At 39.9% G+C, this 24,306-nt stretch overlaps 1 protein-coding gene across 2 annotated transcripts in view; it reads left to right on the plus strand.

Moving 5' to 3' along the window:
* DROSHA (drosha ribonuclease III) overlaps positions 1–24,306 on the plus strand; it is a 124,531-nt gene that overhangs the window by 86,732 nt on the left and 13,493 nt on the right. For both annotated transcript variants that reach the window (XM_080803585.1, XM_080803586.1), the window contains 7 exons: positions 2,360–2,419; positions 3,779–3,878; positions 7,255–7,357; positions 9,689–9,759; positions 15,634–15,678; positions 17,203–17,360; positions 18,595–18,700. In XM_080803585.1, the coding sequence (XP_080659711.1) occupies positions 2,360–2,419; positions 3,779–3,878; positions 7,255–7,357; positions 9,689–9,759; positions 15,634–15,678; positions 17,203–17,360; positions 18,595–18,700 (643 nt within the window). The remainder of the gene's footprint in view (positions 1–2,359; positions 2,420–3,778; positions 3,879–7,254; positions 7,358–9,688; positions 9,760–15,633; positions 15,679–17,202; positions 17,361–18,594; positions 18,701–24,306) is intronic.

The following is a 24,306-nucleotide window of genomic DNA, read 5'->3' on the forward strand; positions in this document are numbered from 1 at the left end:
TTTTGAAATAAACTGAGTGACAAACATTAAATCATGTGGGGGTGGGGATGCAGGTGTGGGGGTGTGCCAGCATCGCTGGGGGCTCCAGCAGTTACGACAGGTACCCAGCTAACGTTAAGAATGAGTAGGGTTTGGGAGAAGTAACATAGAAAGGACAAGCGGCAGTGTGTCTGGTACAGTGCAGAGGTTGGTCTGCTAAGAGTTATAAATTGCTGTTGAAAGTAGATGAGGGGATGCCTGGGTGGCTCAGTTGGTTAAGCGTCTGCCTTCATCTCAGATCATGATCCCAGGGTCCTGGGATAGAGCCCCACATGAGGGCCGGGGCGGTGGGGGAGAGGGAAGTCCTTGCTCAGCAGGGAGCCTGCTTCTCCCTCTGCCTCTGCTACTGCTCCACCTGCTTGTGCTCTCTCTGTCAAATAAATAAAGTCTTTAAAGAAAAAAAAAAAAGAAAGTAGATGAAATGGGTGACTACTGTGGAACTAGATAAAAAATGGCCTTGAAAACTAGGCAGGTTTGGACTTGATAGTCAGCTATTGAATTTTTGGAGAAGATAAGGTTCAGTGTCAGAGATATTTGAAGAAGTCCCTGGAGTAAGGTGAGATCCTGCTCAGGCCCAGGCCTGTCCCTTGCCTTTGTTGCTTAGGTCCCAGGGGCCCAGTGTGCTCTCCTTTCCCTGTCATTTTTGTCACCATCCTTTCTGGTTTCCTCCTGTGGTTTGTCTCTCGACTGTCGGCCCTGAAACAGGCACTCGGGTTCTTTCCATATGTAGCTTCGGATGCACATCACAGTCTGCTCTAACCAGAATCCGGTGTGTCTTCTCCGCTTCACAGAGCTGGCCCCCAGTGGCTTCAACAACGTCCTCAGCACTGCTGCATCAGTGCTCTCTCTGCATCTTACTTGAGTCTGTCTCTTTCTTGACACTTGCCTCCTTTTCTGCAATCCCCCAGCCCCCGCCAGTCCTCTCTCTGCTGGTTCCCCTTCTGCGTGACCTCAGGTGTGACCCTCCCCTGGGCTCAGTCCTGGTACCCCTTCTTTCTAGCTGCATTCTCTCCCTAGGTAGTATCATCTAGTTCCATCACCTGAAATCCTGTCTGAACATTGACCACTCTTAAAGATTTTTTACCAGCTTTGTTCTTGCCCATGAACAGCAAGTTAATATATTACTGGATTTCTAGATTTGGTTGTTTCATAGACCTTTCAAAGCAATGTGCCTCAAATGCAACTTCTGCTTCTGCCCAAACCTGTTCCCCTTTTGATCTTCCCTGCACAGTAGATGGCACTGCCTTTCACCCAACTATGGAAGCCAAAATCGAAGCATTGACCTTCATTCTTTCTTCTCTCCCTTCCTCCACCATCGCCTCCCCAGCCTGAGCCTCTGTCATGTCTTGCCGGATGGCCATAGTACCCTCCTCAGTGCTTGTCTTCCCTGCACACATTGTTTGCACAGCAGCCAGGGTGGCCTTTTAAAAACCTAAACCGGGTCATGTCACATCACTGCCCAACCAGAGGTAGTGATCTGCTTGAGCATCAAGGGAAGCGGGCTGTGCTGGACTCCTGAGAGGCAGAGGAAGGTTGTCTGTGGATCACCTTCTTGGTCCTTTCAGCCTTCCACTTGGATGTGAGGAACTCAGCCTCTGAGATGTGCCTTCACCACACATTGAAGGTCTAAGTAGTGTGATAGGCTCTGAGGGGAGGTATTAATTTTGATGAGAGGAATCAGGGATTTGTAGAGAAGCAACATTTCATTAGACCTTGAGGGATGAGTAGGTTTTTGTGGCCCTGTGCACAGGAAGATGGTGGAAAGCTTCAGGGCGAATGCCCTTTTCGGAAAGTACCATGCAGTTTTGGGACAGGAGCCCAAAATATAGGTGGGAGAGGATAGCAGTGGGGACTGGGACTTGAAAAAGTGGGTTAGGCCTCTTCTGAAGGGCTTGAGAAGCTAAGTTAAGTTTAGCGTTTGGGCAGTGGGAAGCTATTCTTGGAACATTGTACCAAACGGATTTTTCAGTGTTCAGTTGTAACTCATTAGAATACATTCTCCTTTCTCTCACCTACCTGAGAGCAGTGTGGAAAGATTCAGTTGTTAGGGTCATATCTCCTCACTTTAAATCTGATTCTCGGGAGGGAAGCCCCCAGGTCAGAAGGCCTGAACCACATGATAGGGTAGAATGCCCCCTCCCTTCCCCAGTGTGTGTCTCATACTCCAGCTAAGATGACGGTCAGTGCTTTCGATGGTTGGGAATAAGGTGGGATGTTTTGATTACAAAAGGAGCTGACTCTCATGTGTCCTTTCTTTGAGAAGAGATGGAAGGCATGTAAATGTTTCCTATTTTAAGTGATCTTTTTAATTCTCCTGTAGGATTAATCACAATGAAAGATTGGAGTTCCTAGGTGATGCTGTTGTTGAATTTCTGACCAGGTAAGGATGTTTTTCTGCTGTCCCCCAATAATTACATCTTATAGGTAACATACTTACTATATTACTTTCTTTGTAATTAGCTAAATAAGGCATTGAAACACCATGTATTTTGTCCCTCTGTAGAGCTTGAAAGCCACATGTCTGTGGCTCTTGCCCTGATAACTTGTACTCACTGACGCTGTAATGCACAAGATTACAAGATGAAAGGCCAGTGTCTTTGTCCTGTCAAGTTTATATTCAAGTTACCACAGCCACAAGAGATCAGCTTGTCTTGGTCTAAATGCTTCAGAGCTTATATTCTATTTGTAGAGAAAGGGATGATATTTTAAAATGTCATTTCATTTTCTAGAATTTGTCTTTGATCCATTTCTCACTCTTTCCAATCTCAAGAGAAGTAAAACTTACAAGTAATATTAATGACAAGATTTTGGTTTGTGTATGTGTGCGTGTGTGTATGTATGCATTTATATGTGTTTTCTCCCCAGAAATGTTCTCGTGTCCCTAATTTGGTGGTAGGGGTAGGAAAGTGCATTTTGTGTTTTCATACCCATATCATTTCTGTTTTAAAGGGAGACCACACTTGCTTCTCTGGGAGCTGTCTTGAGCTATTTATATTCTCTCTGGGTCATTGCTTTTCCCAAGAAGGACATAATGAGGCAAAGGGGCGGCTTTCCACAACCGTCCTCACTGGACACAGTAGGACTGGAGAAGCTTAGCTGCCCTGATCAACAGTAGAGCTTAAACACTGATCTGAGATTTAGGGGAGGCTGTTGTTGTCATGGTCCGAACTGACTTTCCATGCAGTCTTCCTCCAAATCCCCGCACTTTCCTCAGGGCATGAGCAACCCGGTGTGCCACTCTCAGTTCTGTTCCTGTCCCCGTCAACTCTGTCAAGGGCACACCACCACTGGTCCCCTGCCCAGGCTTCTCTGCAGAGGCCACACGTAACGCAGCCCGAGCAAAGATACTTGTTTCCAGGCCCGATTTCTGAGTGTCCAGAGCATAGGTTTGCTCTCAGCATTATGTGACCAGCCCTTCAGGTCTTTTTCGCCAGATTTGTCACAGTAGTGTTTAAACAGAAGTGAGTGTGAAAATATGAGTGAATGGTGCTGTTTGGGTTTTAGCACGTTCAGATACTGTGCTTACTGGGGGTATAGCTCAGTGGTAGAGCATTTGACTGCAGATACTGTGCTTACTAGTTTACTTTCAAAGACTTCCGATCAAACCCTTCAGTTTAGTTCAATTCAACTGATATCTACTGTGCATGTATTATGTGCCAGGCCTATTTTGATGACTTGGAGCTACAGACAGAATCTTGTGATGCATATTTGTTTATATGCCTTTTTTTTTTTTCTGCAGTGTCCATTTATACTATTTGTTTCCTAGTCTGGAAGAAGGAGGATTAGCAACTTATCGCACTGCCATTGTTCAGAATCAACATCTTGCCATGTTAGCAAAGGTATGTCAAACATCTGACGCATTTGTAGTAAAGTCTGACATTTTCTTCTTCAGTCCATGCATAATTTTGCATTTGAAAAAGTAACTCTTTAAGGTGTATTAAGAGTTTAATATTTTATAGACCAGGAAGGATTTTTTTGTTTCGGTTTTAAAGATTCAACCTTATTAGTTCTGTTACCTTTGTGGGTTTACCAGCAGCTAATGAACACCGTGGTGAAGTAACTTGATAACAGAAGAGGAAAAATTTGACAGATGTATGTGAACAGAGTTAAACATTTGGGGAAGAGAACAAGAACAGAGCAAAAGAAATGAAATAGTTTGTATTTTCCTTTGTGTAATATTTCTGCATTATATTTGTCTTTAATTTACATTAATAAGCAGCATTATAGCTTTGAATAGAATATGCCTGCCCATTCATACCCACAAGGGGTACTTTATAGATCTTTGAGAATCCCCAAACATCACAAATCCCAGTAATTAAGAGTTAGGGTTTAGGCTGTCCAGTTAGCCACATTGGCTTTATTGTTTGACTAAGAGAACCTTTTCTCAATTTAGATTCATGGTAGACATTTTACTTATTTAAATGATCTCATTTGATATTCCTGTTTCTATGTGGTGTTTTAGTATAGTAAGTTGTAGAGTGAGTTATGGCAAATAGAACACAGGTGCTTGGATTGGCCATCAGGGTTTCAGTCCACGCCCCTTTAACAAACAGCGGGGCCATAGACAAATTGTCTCTCCTGCAAGTCTCTGCCTTCTCATCTGCACAATGGTGGTGGCATTAGCACTTGGCACACAGGGTGGTTGTGAGAATCAAGGGAGGTTATTGTTCGAGTTTTAATAATTCAGTTTATAAAGTGCTTGGCACCCTCCCTGTTTGTAGTAATCACACAAACAGGTAAATAAATTAGTAGGAGTTGGTTGTTTTTATTGCTGCTGCTACTGTACTCATTATAAATTATTACATTTTATAGACCTGTGGGTTTATTCAGTAGTAGAGGAAATTGGCTCTTAAGTCCCCCAATACCAGATTCACTGGAAGAGCTTTTTTGCGTTTTCCTTTAAGCTTTTTTTTTTCCTTCATTTTGATATAAATGTTGGAATTTGATAGACTAGATAAAATCTAGTTCTTAACTTGATCTTGCTAAGGCATTAAATATATTCAAAATGGTTAATTTTAGACTCTGGTTTTTATGTTTGTAAGAGTACATTATTTTAGGTAAATCATCGTCATCATAGTGATAGCATTTGAGAATGTAAATAATGACATGTTAATGAAAAACTGTAGGCAACAGGTATGCTTCTTGGTTTTAGCAGCTTTACCGTGAATGAAATTCCACAACTCTACCTAAAACTGCTTTCGTGTGCAGTTGATTTAATTGTCAAAATGTTTCCTGATAGAGCACATAAATGTTCACTGGAAATACATGTGAATAAGTAGTTGTCAGCCCACTCCCAATTTTTTTTTCATTTTAAAATATAATGCAATTTTTCAAGCAATTGTGGGGAGGTTGTTTACAAAGCATGGAATATTGCCATAACAGGAAAACAGAAACTGCTATGTGACACATTAGGTGATGTACAAAGCCAAGAGTTATTTTGGCCAGTTTCTCCCTTGAGCTGTCTATATGATCTTCCTCCATATCTTGACATTCCTATGGCATTCAACACCCATCTGCTTCAGTAGAAGGCAGTTGGTGGCTTTGCCCTTGGTCTAGCCTATGGCTCTTAACCACTTGGGAGGGGGGCACTTGACAGAGGATTGCTGAGAATCTTTGAGAATCTAATGAAAGCTCAAGCTCTCCAGACAAATGAACACAATATATGTACCAGTTGAACATCGCTCTCCTTTTTAAAAGTTCACTAATGCCTACGTGAAAATGTAAAGATGTAGAGCAAGGATTATGAAAAGTTGGAAAATTCATAACATTCCAGAATAGTTGTTTGTAATATAAAATATGGCTTGCAGTCTATTCTCAAACAGGGCTCCAGAGATTAACAAACAATTGGATTTTCCCAGTGTAGTTGTGAAACAGCTGAAATTTACGTATTCTAGCATAAGCTCTTGCACTTAGGGATCAATTTTTTTAAAAGAGGTGTTTTCTGCTGTTGCATTTGTGGTAGTCAAAACTCATTTAAATATATTTTGTACTCATGAATTCCTAGCAGTACGGAATACTGATAGCGCTTATGTCTTGTTTTTATTGTCTCTATCTTTTCCCAGTATAAATGGATATGGATATTTTTAGCATGCATACTGAGATGCAAAAAATCTGAATATCGTATCTGAGGACTGATGAGACTCATATTGTCCTAGGGTGTTCATTGACTTGTGACTTGTTCCATATTACGTAGCATGTTACAGCTTAGTAAGAATTTATTGAATTGACTTAAGGGTAATGGAAACAAATTTATTGCATCCTTATGCAGTGTTTGTATTTTTTCTCCTTTTATGGAAAGAATTATGATTTCCATTTATTCAGTCTCAGGAGTTTTATTTAAAAAAATCATTCATACTGTGTCTAGTTCTCAAAGGACATGATTTGTGTATTATAATATAGTAGGATAAAAAATAAACAGGTACTGAACTCAGAGTAAAGAGAAAATATGGTTAAGACAGAAAAAGGAAGCCAGAGGTAAAGTTACTATACACAGATATATTCTAAGTCCTACACAGTTTCAGGATGTTGGCCACAAATTTGGTTCTAAACTTTTCTGATGCCAAATAAAAAAAAGAAGCATAATTCATTACAAACAATATTCCTGGAGTCTGAAGGATAAATCCAACCCCATTGCTCAGAAGATCTCACTGAGCCTTCAGAAAGGTAAGTACAGAGACCTCATTAAGGTGACACAAGTACAAAGATAAAGAGCCACAGAAATCCTTACCAAATTAAAAAAAAGATTTAGAGATATAAGGCATTTTGAAGTCTTCTGAGGATCCCCATTTATTCTACCACATAGAAATCTGTTTTGTATAGCAGAAACATCAATACCACATAACTTGAACATCAAACTTTGGGTTGTGTTTGTATCTCTCTAGACGTGTTGGGTGAACTCAGAGGCCCATGATCCTATAGCATAGTCTTTTTCCAGCTCAGACTAGTCCTTGGTCTGAATTTGGAATTGGACTCAGATGTGATCATTTCTGAACCAGCAAAGTTGAAACATCAGAGTTCATAGAAGCCTGCTTGGGGAAAGGTTAAGGAGGGTTAAATCTGAGCCATTGACTCCCAATGAATGGCAGGCTAAACTCTTAATATACTGACACAAGGCCAATTAATTTGTAACCATTACTCCTAACCCCCAGGAGATGTTGAACTGTTACATTTATGACTTTGCCAAATTCTTTCTTCTTGTCATTTTGAATTTTGTAGAAACTTGAACTGGATCGATTTATGCTTTATGCTCATGGACCTGACCTTTGTAGAGAATCAGACCTTCGGCATGCAATGGCTAATTGTTTTGAAGCATTAATAGGTAATTTCTCTTTTTATAATCTAGTTTCATACGTATTTAAAATGTTTGGAGAACGTATAAAATTCAGTGTGGATGGGGCACCTGGGTGGCTCAGTGGGTTAAAGCCTCTGCCTTCAGTTCAGGTCCATGATCCCAGGGTCCTGGGATCAAGCCCCACACCGGGCTCTCTGCTCAGCAGGGAGCCTGCTTCCCTTCCTCTCTCTCGCCTGCCTCTCTGCCTACTTGTGATCTCTGTCTGTCAAATAAATAAATTAAAAAATCTTAAAAAAAAAAAATTCAGTGTGGACACTTGGGACAAAATTACTTGTTTCCAAAGCAAGTGAGGTCCCTAGTTTCATTGTATTGTGGTTAGTGTAGCTCTGCCAGAGCGAGCAGTCATTCTTTCTTTTCTTGTACTCCTAATGCCTGAATTGATGTCTGATGTCATGTACATGTGTATTTAGTATGTGCTGAATTGAACTGAAGTGAGTTAATATGTAGGTGGATTATTTTCCGGATCTGATTCAGGATCACATGCATAAATAAGCAGTAAATAGGTTGCTGATGAGGCCCTAATATGGGTTTTTTTTTCTCTCATTTTAAACCATTTATAAGATTTTCTCATTTAAGCATCTTGAAAACCCTGCATCTTTTATATCCTAGGGCCTGAATCTGTATGACTATAACTTATTCACTCGAAGCAAGACTGAAGCAGGCCCTTTACTTCCTCGGTTTCTTTCTTACTGTAACTGGAATATAGTCAGCTGTTGGTACAGGAAAGTTCTGAAGAGTTAATTAGCTGGTGATTGCAAGTATGCTTTACAATGAAATGTTACAGTAGATTGACAATGCCTTGATTTTTTTTTTAAGTAAATGATTGAGTACATTTTATTTTTCAAAGGCCTTTGTACTTCCTTATCCATTTTCCTTCTTCCTTTGAAAATGAATATAAAAGCATCCCATTATAGTTTTGTGCTGATGGTGGTAACAGGAGAATGTTTAATAATTATTATCCACAGTCTTTTCACAGCTATGTCTATTTTGCACAAATATGTCTATTTTCAGAGAATTTGTCACATGGAATTACTGTGCTCTGTACACATAATAATTTTGACAGGTAGTGTTATGGTTGGCTCCTGAGCCAGGCAGACGTGATTCAATTCCTTCTTGCTTTTTTTATCAGCACTGTCTTTACCAAGTTACTGAATCTCTTTGAGCCTCAGTTTCCCCATCAGTAACATGGAGGTAGTGTCACTGCCTCACAGAATTGTTGTGACTATCTTAATATCCAGGCCTGGCAGCATCTAATTCAGAGTTCCATTTCCTCAAACCCTTCCCCAAATCACCTACTATGAACCCAAATCCTATAAATCTTCTGTAATACTCTCCTACTGAGGTGCCTATGAAGGTAAAGGTAAGGATGTGAAAATGCTCTGCACTGTGCCTAGGGCATGTCTGGCCTCCAAACCATGATTACTACTATCATCATCATCATTACTATTAGCATTATTATTTTTTTTAAGATTTTATTTATTTGACAGAGAGATCACAAGTAGGCAGAGAGGCAGGCAGAGCGAGAGGGGGAAGGAGGCACCCCGCTGAGCAGAGAGCCCAATGTGGGGCTCGATCCCAGGACTTTGAGGTCATGACCTGAGCCGAAGGCAGAGGCCTAACCCACTGAGCCGCCCAGGCGCCCATCATTATTTTTATTATAACTACAGCTACTGATAAATAATAAATGTATTTATTCATCAAAAACCCCGGTGAAGTGTCTTAATATTTTACATTGAAAAATTCCTTTCTGAAGACAGATATAAAAATATGATTTCAAAACTATATGACAGCCTTACTCTGGAGTTGATACCCAATTAAAATGTCATTTGATTTGATACCCAATTTAAATGTTAAATAGTTATTTCAAATTAAAGGAAAAGGTTGTCCTGATTCTTATTTGTAGAAGGCTTCATTGATCTGAACTCAGATTTTATCAGATTTTTTTTTTTTTACGGTGTGAAGCATAAACTATAAATAGAAAGCAAAATAAAACCTAACATGCTCATAAAGCCAGGGTTTGTGCATAGTTCCCTGAGTAAGTTCATACCCATACCCCTCATGATAGCTCATATTAGACCTCTTTTTACTTAAAATATTGGGTTTAGATTTTACTAAATTGATTTTCATATTTCAGTCTAATTTATAATACAAATCCTGGCTAAAAACAGTTGCTTCTGGACTTGTCGACTTTTTTTCTGTAAGTGGGTTTTGGCTTGCCTTTTGCTTTTTATAGAGATATGTAATTTTCTCTGGATATTAATGCAGCCTTCCTTTTGACATTCCCATCCTTTTATCTAGGAGCTGTTTACTTGGAGGGAAGCTTGGAGGAAGCCAAACAGTTATTTGGACGCTTACTCTTTAATGATCCGGTATTTATCTTGACTCATTTGATTTTTCTCAGTTATATATTATTACAGAAGATTTTATATCAGTTAGTGATTATGTTTCAAGAGAGTGTAGGAAAAACAAAGTCCCCGAATCTGCCGTAGATGGTAGAGTTCAAGTACATCAGAATAGCTTACTTGGCTCTGTTGCAAATGGGAAAGTGCTGTGTCCACTTATAGGAGGGGCTTGTCTTCTACCTGAAACTCTGTCTCTCCTCGTGGCCACTTACAAATTCCATATGAATACTTTGTTTTATTTTGAAGTATCTTGAGGTTAATTATGATTTTCTGTTTTATAATCGTTGGGTACCTACCCCATGCAGGCTTACTTGAAGCTATCGCCTTTTGGCTTTTCTCTTTATGATTTGTCTTTATGTAGACTAGATAAATGTATATTTATTTTAGAAAGTCAGTTCATAGGGAGTTTCTTATGGGCTATGAATAAAAAGTATGGAAGTACTTTTTTTTTCTTAAGCAAATTATAGTTTAAGAACAAATGATAGATTCTAAAATAGTTTCTGTTGTTACTAAAGTATTAAGCTATTAATATTGCTATAGCTACCTTTTTAATCCTGCATGTAATAGAGCATACTAGATGCTTTTTGTACCAAAACAAGTCAATTTAACATTTAAAGGGAGAGGCAACTCTGTATTCCAAATTGAAATGTCATTATAATTGAGTGAAATAGCCCTCATGGAGCAATAAAGAACACAGGAAGCCAGTGTTTGAAGCCTTTCTGAAACCTTTAGCTTAAGTGGCTGTCAGATGTTATTACTGTATTACTTAGGATAGTTTAAAAAAAAGAATCAATAGTTTTGAAAAATGTGACCTGGATGATATCTGAGGATTTGATTTTTTTATATTTGTTTTTATAGGGATATGTGATGACTTTATGTGTGTGAATTCTCTCCGGCGGGGAATGTTATCTACAGATGTTCCCTGTCCCCCATTTTGTCCTACACATATAAATGAGTGTGCATCTTGATTTATATCTGTAGCAGATGGCGTGTATTTTAAGTCTTTTTCTCAAATCTTAAAATATCTTTGTTCTGGCCTTTATCTTTTGTTGGCAATTTCAGCAACCTCTTTACTTTTTTCCTTCCTCCAGTCTTGCCTTAAACTGGTCCCCCTTCCTCCCAAGCACTCCCACCCTCTTCTCCCATCTTACCTGCCTCCCTGCCCCTCATCCGTTCTGTGTTCTTTTCCTAAATCATACGCAGTTATACCCTGTGGTTCTTAATTGCACCAGTTTTTGTTTAGATTCTTTCCTCTCTTTAAACTGCTTTTCTCCCACTTGTCTACTTAGCAAGCTTATCTTATAGTTCCAGTAGCAAGTGCAATGCTGGCGAGTGCAGTGTTTAATAAATATTTGTTAAAGGAATGAAATGAATAAGTGAGTGAATGAAAAAGCAGAGTCTGAGCACAGTCTTACAAATGGAACGGCTGAGATTCAGAATTCATTTTACTGTATCTCTTATGAAACTTAACAGTGCTTAGTAATATATGGTCTTTCTGTTTCAGTGTTTTCAAGTACACACACTAGGACATTCTAACGCATTTGACATCTCCACATTGGTTTGCATCTATTTGGTGTGGTGTGTCAGAGACACTGGTGAATCGTTGAACTTTTTTTTGAGTAATGATAGTGTGAAAGTCTAATCAGTCACAGGCAGCCTGACACAAATCTGTAGGCCCACAAAGTTTGATTGATTGAACCCATGTAGTGAGGAAGGTGAGAGTCCTTTCTGAGGCCTGGGCTGGTGCTGGCGGAGCCTAAGGAGGGGCCAGGAAAGCGGGGTCAGTTCTTGGTTGTTTGCCTTTTCTGAGGCTGGATTAGAAGAAGCCAGGGATTAATTTGGGATTGGGAGCTGTCAGGAGCTAAGGGCAGGTGAGCATAGTGTCCCCAGTAATCTTTATTTAGAGGATAAGACATAGCAAAGCAGGTCAGAGGGCAACACTGGCAGGAAAGCAGGAGTCCCTCCAAGAGATCTGTTCTGACATTTTACAGCTGCTGTAAGACCTTGAGGGAAACAGTTTCCTGCTAACCTTGCAGCAAGCTTTACCTGTGTCGTCCCCCCAGCCCCGTTCACAGCAGGGCTGTTTTTCTTCCTTCCCAGCCTGGTCTGCTGTTCATTCACTCTTCCAGCCCAGACCATTTTTCCTGGTTCCAGGTTTTCATCTCTGTGTGACCCTTCATGGTTTCCCAGTATCTTCAGATCCATTGCAACAACATCCCATTGTTGCAATTTGATCATCCCAATGGGCCTCTTAGAAAGACAGGGAGAGATTACTATGTAATCTTTTATATTCTCCCACTCCCTCCCCAACCCCTTTTAGTCTTTATGTATCTGTCCCAGTATCTCTGACCCTGGCCTTTCTCTGGCACTCCAGAAATTGGAATACCTGTCTTTTCAGATGGCTCCTGGGCAGCTTCACGCAGGTGTTCCACAGACACCTCATTTCAACATTTTTAGCATTTCAGCTCATCACCTTAACACCAAAACTTATTTCACCTCCCCTGCTTTTATGATCTAAACCCAAACCTTGGGATCTTCTTTTGTCCGGAAGCTTTTTTCTCCCCATCTCCATTCAGTTGCAAACTCCTGTCAGTTCTGTCCTTAGTATCTCTTGAATTGGTTCACTGTTGGCCGTCCTCTTGCTTTAGTTTCTGCCCTCCTCATCTCTCACATGAAATACTGAACTGGTTGTGATTCCCCACGACTCCAGTCTCTCATTCATACTACATTTAAGGTTGTCTTCTTTTTAATATACGGATTTTTGGGAAAGATTTTATTTATTTATTTGATAGAGAGAAATAACCAGAGAGGGAACACAAGCAGGGGAATGGGAGAGGGAGAAACAGGCTTCCCACCAAGCAGGGAGCCCGATGCGGGGCTCAATCCCAGGACCCTGGGATCATGTCCTGAGCTGAAGGCCGATGCTTAACAACTGAGCCACCCAGGCACCCCTAATGAATGGATTTGATTATGGTCTTTGATTTCTTTACTGTCTGCCAAAGTCTGTATTATACAACAGAGCATTTAGGAGTTTTCATAATCTGACCTCCTATCTATTTTTTCGTCTACCATCTTCTCACTCCCCCTTTATGCCGTTCTAGGAATTCCCTTTTTTAATTAAAAAAATTTTTAAGACTTGATTTTTTTAGAGCAGTTTTAGGTTAACAGCCATATTCAGAGTAAAAATTTCTCCTATACCTCCTGCCCCCACACATTCACAGCCTCACCCATTTTATCAACATCACCCATCAGAGTGAGCCTATATCATCACTCAGAGTCCATAGTTTACCTTGTATATTCTGTGGATTTGGATAAATGTATGATACCGTGTATCTGTTATAATCTCACATAGAGTATTTTCATGGCCCTGACATCCTCTGTGTTCTGCCTATTAGGAGTTAACTTTTTATGCCTGTGTTCTTTGAGACATACTATTTCTGCATTTATGGTGCTCTGCTTTTGATTCCTTCCCCCTGCCGATTTGCCAGATTCCTCGTGTTCTTCAGGGTACATCTGAAGAGCTACCTCTTCTTTGAAGCTTCATCTAACACCCACCAAGCAGAGTTTTCCTTGCATTTAGTATATATTGCTATTATAGAACCTCTCTCAGTTCATTAAATTATACTTACCTTCATTTTTCCCCACTTGCTCCTTTGAGGACAGGGGTGGTATCTCATTTGTCTTAGTAAGCTAGTATATAATATGTATTCAACAAGAATGTGTTGCTAAACAGCAAGACTTGGCAAGGATGAGGAGAAAAAAGAACCCTCGTGCACTGTTGGTAGGAATGCAGACTGGCACAGCTACTGTGAAAAACAGTATGGAGGGGCCTCAAAAAGTTAAAAATAGATTTGCCCTATGATCCAGTAATCACACAACTGGGTATTCACCCCCAAAATACAAAAACTAATTCTGAAGGACCCGTGCATCCCTGTGTCTATTGCAGCATTCTTTACAGTAGCCAAACCATGGAAGCAGCCCAGTTTTCTTTTGACAGATGAATGGATAAAGAACACGCGTGCGTGCGTGCACACACACACACACACACACACACAGGAATATTACTCAGCCATTAAAAAGAACGAAATCTTGTCATTTACAACAACGTAGATGGAACCAGAGAGATAAGGCTAAGCAAAATATGTCAGTCTGAGAAAAACAAATACCATATAATCTCTCAGTCATACATGGGATTTAAGAAACAAATGAACAAAGAAAAATAAAAAGACAAACGAAGAAACAGACTCTTAACTGTAGAGAACAAACTGAGCGCTACCAGAGGGAAGCTGATGGGTGAAGGGATCGGTCAGGTAGATAATGGGGATTAAAGAGTTACACTTATCATGATGAAAGAAATAAAATAAGGAAAAAAAGTTGCATTAATAAATGTCAACAGTCACTGAACATTTTCCAGAACACACTGAAGGTAGAGGTTTTGCCTTGAGCTAGTAAATGCTGGAGCTGGGATTCCAATCTGGATTTTTTACAGGATATTTTCTCTGGCACCGAGGTGTGGCAGAACCTGATCTCCGAGTAGGGTAGATGAAGAGAAATGGAGGCAATTGAAATAATCTAGTTGTGAGGGGTTGAATGGTTACATATGTAAGACGTCTAAGGAGAAATCACAGTGTCACTGAGTGAAAAACATAGGAGAAGGGAGAAAGAGGAATCAAGTTGCTGAGAATTTTGAATTTTGGAGATTGGAGTTAGCTGGAAGCAATGGCTGTTTATTGTTAACTATTGATATGACCAACAGTAGTAGTAGCGTCTTCTGTGTGCCAGCACTGGGCTCACTGCTTTGAGGAGGAAAAAAGCACGAGAGAACGTGAGAAAGTTACAAGAAGGGAGTGACATAAAGCGTAATTCATGCTACAGAGAATTCAAGGGAAAGGTTACTGAATTGGTTAAGACAAGCTCTCTAAAGTGCCTTTAAAGAACAATTTGATATTTAAGCTTTATTTTTTAATATTGCCCCCACAAAAAAACCCTCTAAGTGGGATGCAAGTTGTCCAAAAATATTCGGTATTTTATTTCATTTTGTTGTCGTGTATGTCACAGTGATAATAAATATTCCTCTAACTTCCTGCCCCCAATTTTTTAAAAAATATTTTTCTCTCTTTTAAAAAATCTTTTGTTATTTGTTTGAAAAACCTAACATCAAGGCCAGAAAGTAGATTCATTCAGAGGCTCCCTAGAGTCTAAAACTGAAGGAAAAATGCTTTAATCCTGAGGAAGCTCTAATTATAACTGCCTCTAGATTTAGCTCAGTGGATAAAATAAGGTACTGGGCTTCTCCATAAAATTCACTCATTTCCATGTCTCAAGGAAACATTTGTAGTGACCTGCGATAAAAGTGTGGTCTTATAGATCTGAGAGTTTAGGAGCTAGATTTGGGTATTTTCCACCCCATCTTAAAGCACTCAAATGCTAATGAATGAGTGCCTAAAATAAAAGACATCTGAGATGAGTTTTAATTACAAAAGGCAGAGCTGATGCACATTTCTGGGGAATGGTAAACTAAAAAATATGATTAAAACAGCATCTTAATCCCGTGTATTAGGTTAAGCAAATGTGTAACTGAGTTTTAAAAGGTATCTTTGACTTCTGGGTGTGGAGGTGGCTCTTTTCCTCCCCAGCTTAATAGGCTAATTAGAGTCACTACAGGCAGTTTGAGTGTTGAATTCACTTAAAAAAAATTAGTTTGCTAGCACTATTGAATTTGCAATAAGTGGAGTCAGCATCTGAAATAGTTCACTATTTCAAATAATGGCATTTTATTTAGTACTCCAAAGTGTGTTAAATGGCTCCCTGGAGCATTAAAGGCATCACTCTGTTTTCCAGGACCTGCGCGAAGTCTGGCTCAATTATCCTCTCCACCCACTCCAAGTAAGTGTGACCTTCCTGTCTGCAGTGAGCTTTATAGCTCTAGGTAGTCACGTTACTTTAGTTTGCCCGCTTTTCCCTCCTTCTTTTATCAACCTTTGATGCCCTTCAGTGGCATTATAACTTTAAGCTGGGGTGTCAGGCAGAACTGGAAAACTTTGGAACAAACAGTAAAATGAACCCATGTATTGCATTTGTGCTTTGGGGTGGGGTCGGGGAAGCACTGGCGGTCATCTTCCCTCACAAGGCAGGAGGAGCTGCTTGTACGGTTGTGGTGTGGTGCCCTTTCTCCCCCAAAAAAGTGATATTCAAAGCTTAATAGATCAATTCTACTGGAGCTCCCTGGCTGCGATTATAGAGAAAATAATGTGGAAGTGAGTATGCGCTTAGTAAAAAGAACAAATACTAAATTAACATTGCTAAATTGTAACCTAATTTAGATCTTGGAAACTGAAGGCTTTGACTCAGATTGCTTAAAACATATTGTAAATTAAAATTTTAGTACAATGTGATGACTTTTTACTCAAGATTTTGGTATTTAAAAGATCTATATGTGGTGAAACCCTTTTTCCTAGTTGGTTTAAAAATTCTTTATATTCTTTTATTTCTATTTTACTTGGAGACATATATATGTATACATATGTATATATATATTCTCATATACATATTTTCCTATGTGCATGTATGTGTATGTACATTATATATATATGAGAACCACTAGTGGCTGAACTCTACTGAGGCTTATAGTAATAAATATCATTAATTCAAAGAACTTTAGAAACATTAGTGTGAAATTGTCCAAAATTGTTGAAAATGTTCACTTTAATTACTATTTTCATATTTGCTGTATGCTCTCGCTTTTGCATTGAGTTGTTCAAGGCTTATTGTTATGTGGAGCCCCTGCCTAGTGGTACAGTAATCTCCAATATAAGCTGAATCTGGCTTTAATCATGTTCATTTGGCAAAATAGGCTGGTCCCCAGAAGACACACAAAGGTCATATTCCTCTAAAGCAGTGGTTTGCAAAGGACGGTCTCCATACTGACAGCATCTGCCTCTCCTGGGAATTTGCCTGATAGGCACTTTCAGAATCCTTACTCCAGATATACTGAATCAGAAACTCTGGGGGGTAGGGCCCGGCCATTTGGATGAATGGGCCCTACAAGGGTTCTGATGAATGTGAGAGTTTGGAACCACTACATACTAGATACACATATTCTCCACCAGCAGTTCTTCAGTTTGCCTCTTCCTTGGAGAGTTAGTATAATATTTGGGATTTTGAAGTATCTGTGTACAGTACTTGGCCTTGAAATTTGATGGAAGATTGGAAAATATTATTTGAGCCTTCTTTAAATATTAGGCTTGTTTGCCATTCTAAGGGATGAGAAAGAAGCTTCCGTGTTTTATTGGCATTTCAGAAATTTCTGCTGTGGGAGAAGGAATTTTATAAAACACTATCCTAGAATTGGTCATTACTCTTGTAACCAAAAAGTGCACGTGATTTTTATTTACTTTTCTTTTCCTGCAGCTACAAGAGCCGAATACTGATCGACAACTTATTGAGACTTCTCCAGTTCTACAGAAACTTACTGAGTTTGAAGAAGCAATTGGAGTAATTTTTACTCATGTTCGACTTCTGGCAAGAGCGTTCACGTTGAGAACTGTGGGATTTAACCATCTGACCCTGTAAGTTAGATTTAACGGTGTATCCCAGTGTGACCCTTTAGACAGGCAGTCCCAAACCTTTACTGTGTGCCTTTCAAGGGAATTGGGATTTCAAACAGATTTCCAGGAAAGTCACATCATGAGATGGGTGAGTAGCCAGATGCTGGTGTGGATCAGGGGATAGGTTCTAATCCAGTATTTCTGGTTTCATTGTCATGCATCTTATTTCTTCATAAAGTATAAGAGAAGCATGAAGAAAGTAAAAATTTTATCTGCAAAGGGACAGATATTAAGTATTTTAGGCTTTACAGGCCATGTGGTCTCTGTTGCAGTGATTCGACTCTGCTCTAGTAGCATGAAAGCAGCCACAGAGAAAATGTAAATGAATGGGCCTGTTTCTGTCTCAAATAAACTTGCAAAAACAGACTGTGGGCTGAAGTTGGCCCTCTGTCCTAGCTCAAGATAAATGATTTGGAGATGAGCTAATATAATAATTAGGAAAATAACCAAAATGTTATTTCTTTGCCTGTTTTTTTTTTTTTTAAGATTTTATTTATTTGACACAGAGAGAGAGATCACAAGTAGGCAGAGAGGGGGGAAACAGGCTCCGTGCTGAGCAGAGAGCCCGACGAAGGGCTCGATCCCAGGATCCTGAGATCATGACCTGAGCTGAAGGCAGAGGCTTAACCCACTGAGCCACCCAGGTGCACCTGCCTGTTGTTTTTTGTTTAGTTCTTGGCTTCTCTCCCACAAATCACAAATATTCACAGCTCTCTTTGGAGTACAAAGATTTAAGATTCTTGTCATAGATTTTTTTTTTTTTAATAGTGTCCTTAAACTGTATTCCAGCTTTGAAGGAGAGAGTGTATATTTCAATAAAGAAGTAAAGATTTAAAAAAAGAAAATTCCTGGACCATCTTGCTTTGTTTTGTCTGAATGGCGGTTATCTGTACGGGATTGTTATCTATATTTTTCAACTAATACTTCTTAACTTCTGACCAGGCACTATTTACCAGTCTTCATTTATCAGTTATTTAATCCTTAGATAGTAGTCCCTGTACTCTTCTTTGAAACTCAATCTGTATTGACTCAGGTCTCCTCCCAATTGAGGGGCATTAGGGACTTGTATTTAGTTTTGTGCTTTAAGGCAAGGAGAACACAGTGCCTTTTAAAACTGTGCCTTTTAAAAATTCTGTTTCTTTTTTTAATATACAAATGCTTATTGATCTCTTTCCATTGATGTTGTTTTTTCCAGAGGCCACAATCAGAGGATGGAGTTCCTAGGTGACTCCATAATGCAACTGGTAGCCACTGAGTACTTATTTATTCATTTCCCAGACCATCATGAAGGACACTTAACTGTGAGTTTGTGTTAAGTCATTCTCTCCAGTAAGATTACTGTTTAATAGAGTGAAGATGAGAGTAGCCAAATATATATTTATGTAATTAATTACTTAGTTCTTGACTTCAGTATACATATGGTTTTGTTCATTTCATTATGCAAATTGTATACAAAGCAGTATAGAAGAAGAACTTGTTTTATACTCCTTCATTTAATGATTCCCTACTCTGTGCGAGACATTGAATTGAGCCTAGGCTTCATGGGAAGAGCAAATATTAGTTGACACCCATCCATAAGGAGTTTAAAAACTATTAGCAGAAATGAAAAATATAAGTACATAGCTACAAATACTCTCTCTCTCTCTCTGTATATATGCACACACACTATGTGTGTGTCATGTGTACGTGAAAGTATAAGTAAGTAATTGTAACTAAATACAGGAGAGAACCATGTGAAATATTACGAAGAGGCATAGGTAAATTGAGGCACCTGTGCTGTTTAGGAAAAGATAAGATTTCTTTTAGCTGTAGATTTCCCAGAAGGCTTCGTGGATATGATGATGATTGAACCTTTAAAGGTGAGTAGGATTTGGCCACTAGGAATTAATGGGAAGAAATTTCTATGCAAAGACATGCCACACATTGGGCCTGCTGAAACAAAGGCACAACATGAAAAACCAGAAGATAGAGAGACGGTAGGGAGTCAGTTTGGCTAGATCCAGGGCAGAGTTGAAAGGGACTTAGAAAGACAAGGTTTGATTTATGAACAAAGTGAAACAGTCCCCATGTCTCTCACTTTTGTTTCATTTTATAAAACTGCATTGAGCTTTTCTATTTGTTGCATACTGTTTGTACTCTGAAACTGATCAATAATACAGCCAGAATGGTGAACAAAGCGTATCTGGAAGCCAGTCGTGATGATCTCTCAAGGCACAAGAATAACCTTTGAGAAGACCCTCTAGAGTTGGACATTGAGAAAGCAAATACTTTCCTGGGCCAAGAAAAATAGTAGTGTGCTCGAAGATTTTTTGTTAGTATAGCCTTCCTTTTTTATTATACTTGAAGCAAATAATAAGTCTTTCATACTTTGCATCTCTGTGATTTTTATGCATGTTTTACTTTGAATAGAATTGAATCTTATCTCTGCAACTGTGAACCCTGGAAATAGTTTGCATGAGACACAAATATTGGAATTAAGGAGAATATGATGATTTGATTATGTTGAGATATAATTTTTCAGTGAAATTTCTAAGGCTAACAAAATATGATTCTTTTATTCACTCACTCAATGAGTATTGTATTCGTACCATGCCCTGTATTATTATATGGGAAATCAGTAATACTATTCTTTAAATTTAATTTAAAATTAACAGTTGATTACCATTTAATGTTGACTACATTTGGATGGACAGGGAAGTATTTTCTCTTGAATTAATACCAAAATCTTAAGAACACAGGAGTATTAACCAAAAAGAAACTAGCGTCTAGTATCTTCCTGTGCATTAGGGAATTGATAAATACTTGTTAAGTATCTTCCATTAGGGAGTAGACTTCATTGCTGTCAGAGTATCAGGTTGGTCTGAGAAGTGGTCAAACCAAGCCATGTGGCTTGAAACAGTGATTCATTTTTTGGCCACATAGAGACCACTGTTGAAAATGTGTGACTAAATACGCACATTTACCCTGTATTCCTGCAAAACTAATTGTGAACTCTGGGATTTTGTGGAGGTGGAATGTTATAGATCAACAAGTTTACTGCTTCCCATCTTGGGCTAGATAGAGGGAAAACCAGGACTATGCTAAAGACTCTAGTTGTGTGTTCTTTCCAAAACTGCTTCAGTGCCATAGCTGTAGTTTTATCCAAAATGTGTTGATCAGCCTTGTTGTCTTAAAATTAGAGAATTTTTGAATAGCTTATTAGAAAGATGGTAAATGACAAAATTATGATATGATGGTTTTATTAACTATTTTTAACTATTTTCACAGAAAGCTTTGGTAGAAATCAATAGGACTGACAGATCTGCTGGTAAAACAAAGATGATCTGTCATCCATTGAGTACACACTTCAAAAGATATTAACTTTCGTCAGCCCTGGCATGGTTGCTCCCTCCCTCCTTGAAACACTGTCCTTCATTGGCTTCTGTCAGTTTCTTTCACCTCTTTCCCTTCTGTCATGCTGCACTCCTGGTCTTTCTCTCACCTCTTCAGCCACTCTTTCTCAGCTTCCTTTTCAGGCTCGTTGTATTCTGTACAACTGATGGATATTCTGGTGTCTGAAAGGCTCCCTCCTAGGCCCTTGTCTCTTTTCATGAGAGCCCCTGCTAGGTGGTCTTTTCCATGTACACACTATCAGCTTCATTCTAGAGACAATGATGTCCAAACAGATCTCTTCAGTCCCATTTCTTCCTGCGCTCTAGTAGGTAGCTGCCCCCTCGGTGTCTCCACACGTCCACAACTGAACCTAGACTGGTACCGGCTTCTCTTCCAGTGCTCCCTGAGTGATTGAGCGGCAGCGGCAGCCATCCTGCAAGTCAGAAATACAGGAGTTATCTTTGATTCCTCCCTCCACCCATTGCCCTGTATTCTAGACCATTCACAAGTTCTGACATTGTTTCTTCTTGAGTAAACACCTCATCTTCATCACCCAAATCCTCTCAACCAGACTGGGTCACCTGGACCACCATAATGGCTTTGTTGCTGGCAAAACGTTACAGGCATATGCTTGACAAAGAACCTCCATTAGAAGGGGTGGCGTTTATTAAATTGCACAGGATAGGATCTTAAGGTTGTGTTTGTGCCAAGCACTAGGCAATGCGGCGTGTTAGATATCCCCGAGAAGTATGCTACCGTGTACAAAGGTGGCCTTTGCAGTTCTGTACTCTCCCACAGTGGACATTGTCTCAGGCAGAGACCCTCCCATTGGCCTAGGCTGTAGGCCTGTTGGCCAGATCGTAGCTTCCTAACTGGTCTTCCTCTCTTCGCTACCCCCTGATCCAACGATGCATTTTTGTTCGGCGGCCGGTGGTGTCTTTTCACGGCAGAGCTCCTGTGACCCTACTTGCCATTCATTTTCAGTCCACTTGGTTTTTTTCCTCTCATCTCCCCGATTCATAAGTGTTGGAACACTCCCCGTTCTCAGACATTTTCTCTTTTGTCCTGACCTCCTTTCTGGGAGTGATCTCACAGCTTTGAGTACTTCTACACACCACTTCGTCATGTAGGTCTTCCGCCTGTACTTCTCGCCCTGACTCCAGACTTGTGTCTTTGTATCTCAAGATACACTTGAATACCCAGATAGAAGATATACTGCAATCCCTATATGGATTTCTGTTAGGCATCTCTGACATAATATGGCCAAACCAAAACAGATATCCACCTCAAAACCTGCTTTTCTCTAGGTGTTCTCCATATCAGCAAGGATCATTTCATTTATTCTCAGGGTTGCTCAGGCTGAAAACCTCAAAGTCATCCTTAACTCTCCTCTTTTCTTCATGTCACACCATTAGTCGCTAGCATATCCTATTGATTTTGCCTTAAAAATTTGTCCAGAACATAACTACTTTTCAGCAGCTCCACTGTTACTACCCTGGTCCAGGCTACTATTATCTTTTCCCTAAATTACAGCCATAGCGTCCCAACTGGTCCATACCAATACCCCCCCAGCCCTCAGTCTGTTTAGCACATCATCTAGAGGGACTGTTTTTAAAGGGATGTCAGATTACAGCCCTCCTTTGTGAAAAACCTTCCAAAGATTTCGTGTCTCAGCGGTAACAGTGTTGTTGCCTACAAGACCTATCTCCCTGATGCTGTCTGTCTTTACCTCCTAGACTCTTCACATTGGATCCTATGCCTTTCCTGTAGGGCACTAAGTAAGCCTTTGCCTCCAGGCCTTTGCACATGCTGTGGCCAAATTCTTCATCTCCCTCAGGTCTTGGTTCAAATCTTACCAGTGAGGCATTTAACTTACCCTGCTTAAATTGTGACCTCTTCCCCTTGTCCCCAGTTCCCCTCTCCCAGCTGGGAACCTCGTTTCCATTTTCTCCTTAGCACATACTATGTATTTTACTTGTCTACAGTTAGTCTTCTCTCATTAGAGTATAAATTCCTTGAGGGCAAGAGTTTTTGTCTGTTTTCTTCATTCCTGATTCCCCGGGTCCTTGGCATTCCTAGCATATCGGTGCTCCACAAATATGCTGAATAAATGATTGTCCTATCCCAGTCCAGTCCTCTTTGTTTATTCTTTGGATAGTGACTAAAGAACAAGGAAGTTCTGGCCTGGTCTGGCCTGTGCACCTGCCCGCCTCATGCCATGTACTCATCTTTTCATTGTGCATCTCTATAGTGCCCTGTTTCATGTTCCTCCAAGCCCCCTCCGGCCGTCAGGTCCTGCACGTGCTGTTCTTGTTCCTGGAGAACCTTCTGCTTCCAACCCTTACTCTCATCGGCCTGGTCTTTCCTGCTCTTCCATTCGACGTCAGTTCTGGCTTGACTTCTGGATACAAGGAGAACTTTCCACATGCCCTCCCACATACCCCCACCCAGTCAGAAATCCATGTTCTTTTCTTTCCCGGCACTCACTTTTTTCGGTTTGCCTGACCCACTAACCTAGAAGTTCTGTGAGAGCGTGTATTTATTTACCACTTTGTGCCCAGCCATATGGTAGGCTTTCAATACATATTTGATAAATAAAAGAAAGAGTTTTACAGGCAGCTAAGTTGTATGGAAAAGGAAGTAGAAGTGGCATTGGAGGGAAGTGCCATGTTGTTTTATGTATAAAGAAGAAGGTTGCGAACTTATTTATTAATGTCTAAGATTAAAATTAATTGAAAATTTATGGAGGATTACTTACTACAGCTGCATTTGTATGAGGGGGTGGCAAATTATTCATTTTTATAATTAAAGAACACACAACTACATTAATTCACACTGGGAGGCATTATTTAGCTCTGAGCCCTTCCTTTGTGCACTTGTCTTACAGAGAATAGGACAGTTGAACAAATGAAATCATGGATTTGAAGTTTTGAATGCTGATGGGGAAAAACATGTTGTTGTATGAGTTGGATATTCAGAAAGCCCTGCTTGGGAAGGAATATCAGGTATAGATGATTGTTCTAGGATGACTGAGGTTGATTTCATAGACTGAAGTATTTTATTTTTAGGGTAGAACCTAGAACCTACCCTATAGGGATTAGGTAAGTAGTGAGAGAGTCCCAAAGAGCACTAGCTCAGACCAGGATGCCTTTGTCTTGTCACACTTGCAGGTTTTAACACCTGCATATCATTTTTCCCTCTATATCATTCCTCCCTCTTAGCTTTTACTGTTGTGCTACGGAGCTAAAAATAGTTGCTAATTCCATGCCCCTAATATGCGTGATGTGTCATGCCCTTCTGTGTGTGCATCGGTGAGATGAACTTGCAGAAATTTGTGTTTGTTTATAGAGGAATGATTTGGTATAATGAGAAAGCAGGGATTACAAATAAAAAGTTTGAGAACCAGTGATCTAATCCCTCCCTGCTGCCTCCAGACAGCACTAAACATAAATCATTTAGGCAAACGCAGATCTCATCTACAAGATCTCTAGATTCCACAGCCTCCTGTTTGAGAATTCCTCTGTCGCTGACATAA

The sequence above is a fragment of the Martes martes genome, assembly GCF_963455335.1.
Source record: "Martes martes genome assembly, chromosome: 5".
NCBI classification, from domain to species: Eukaryota; Metazoa; Chordata; class Mammalia; order Carnivora; family Mustelidae; genus Martes; species Martes martes.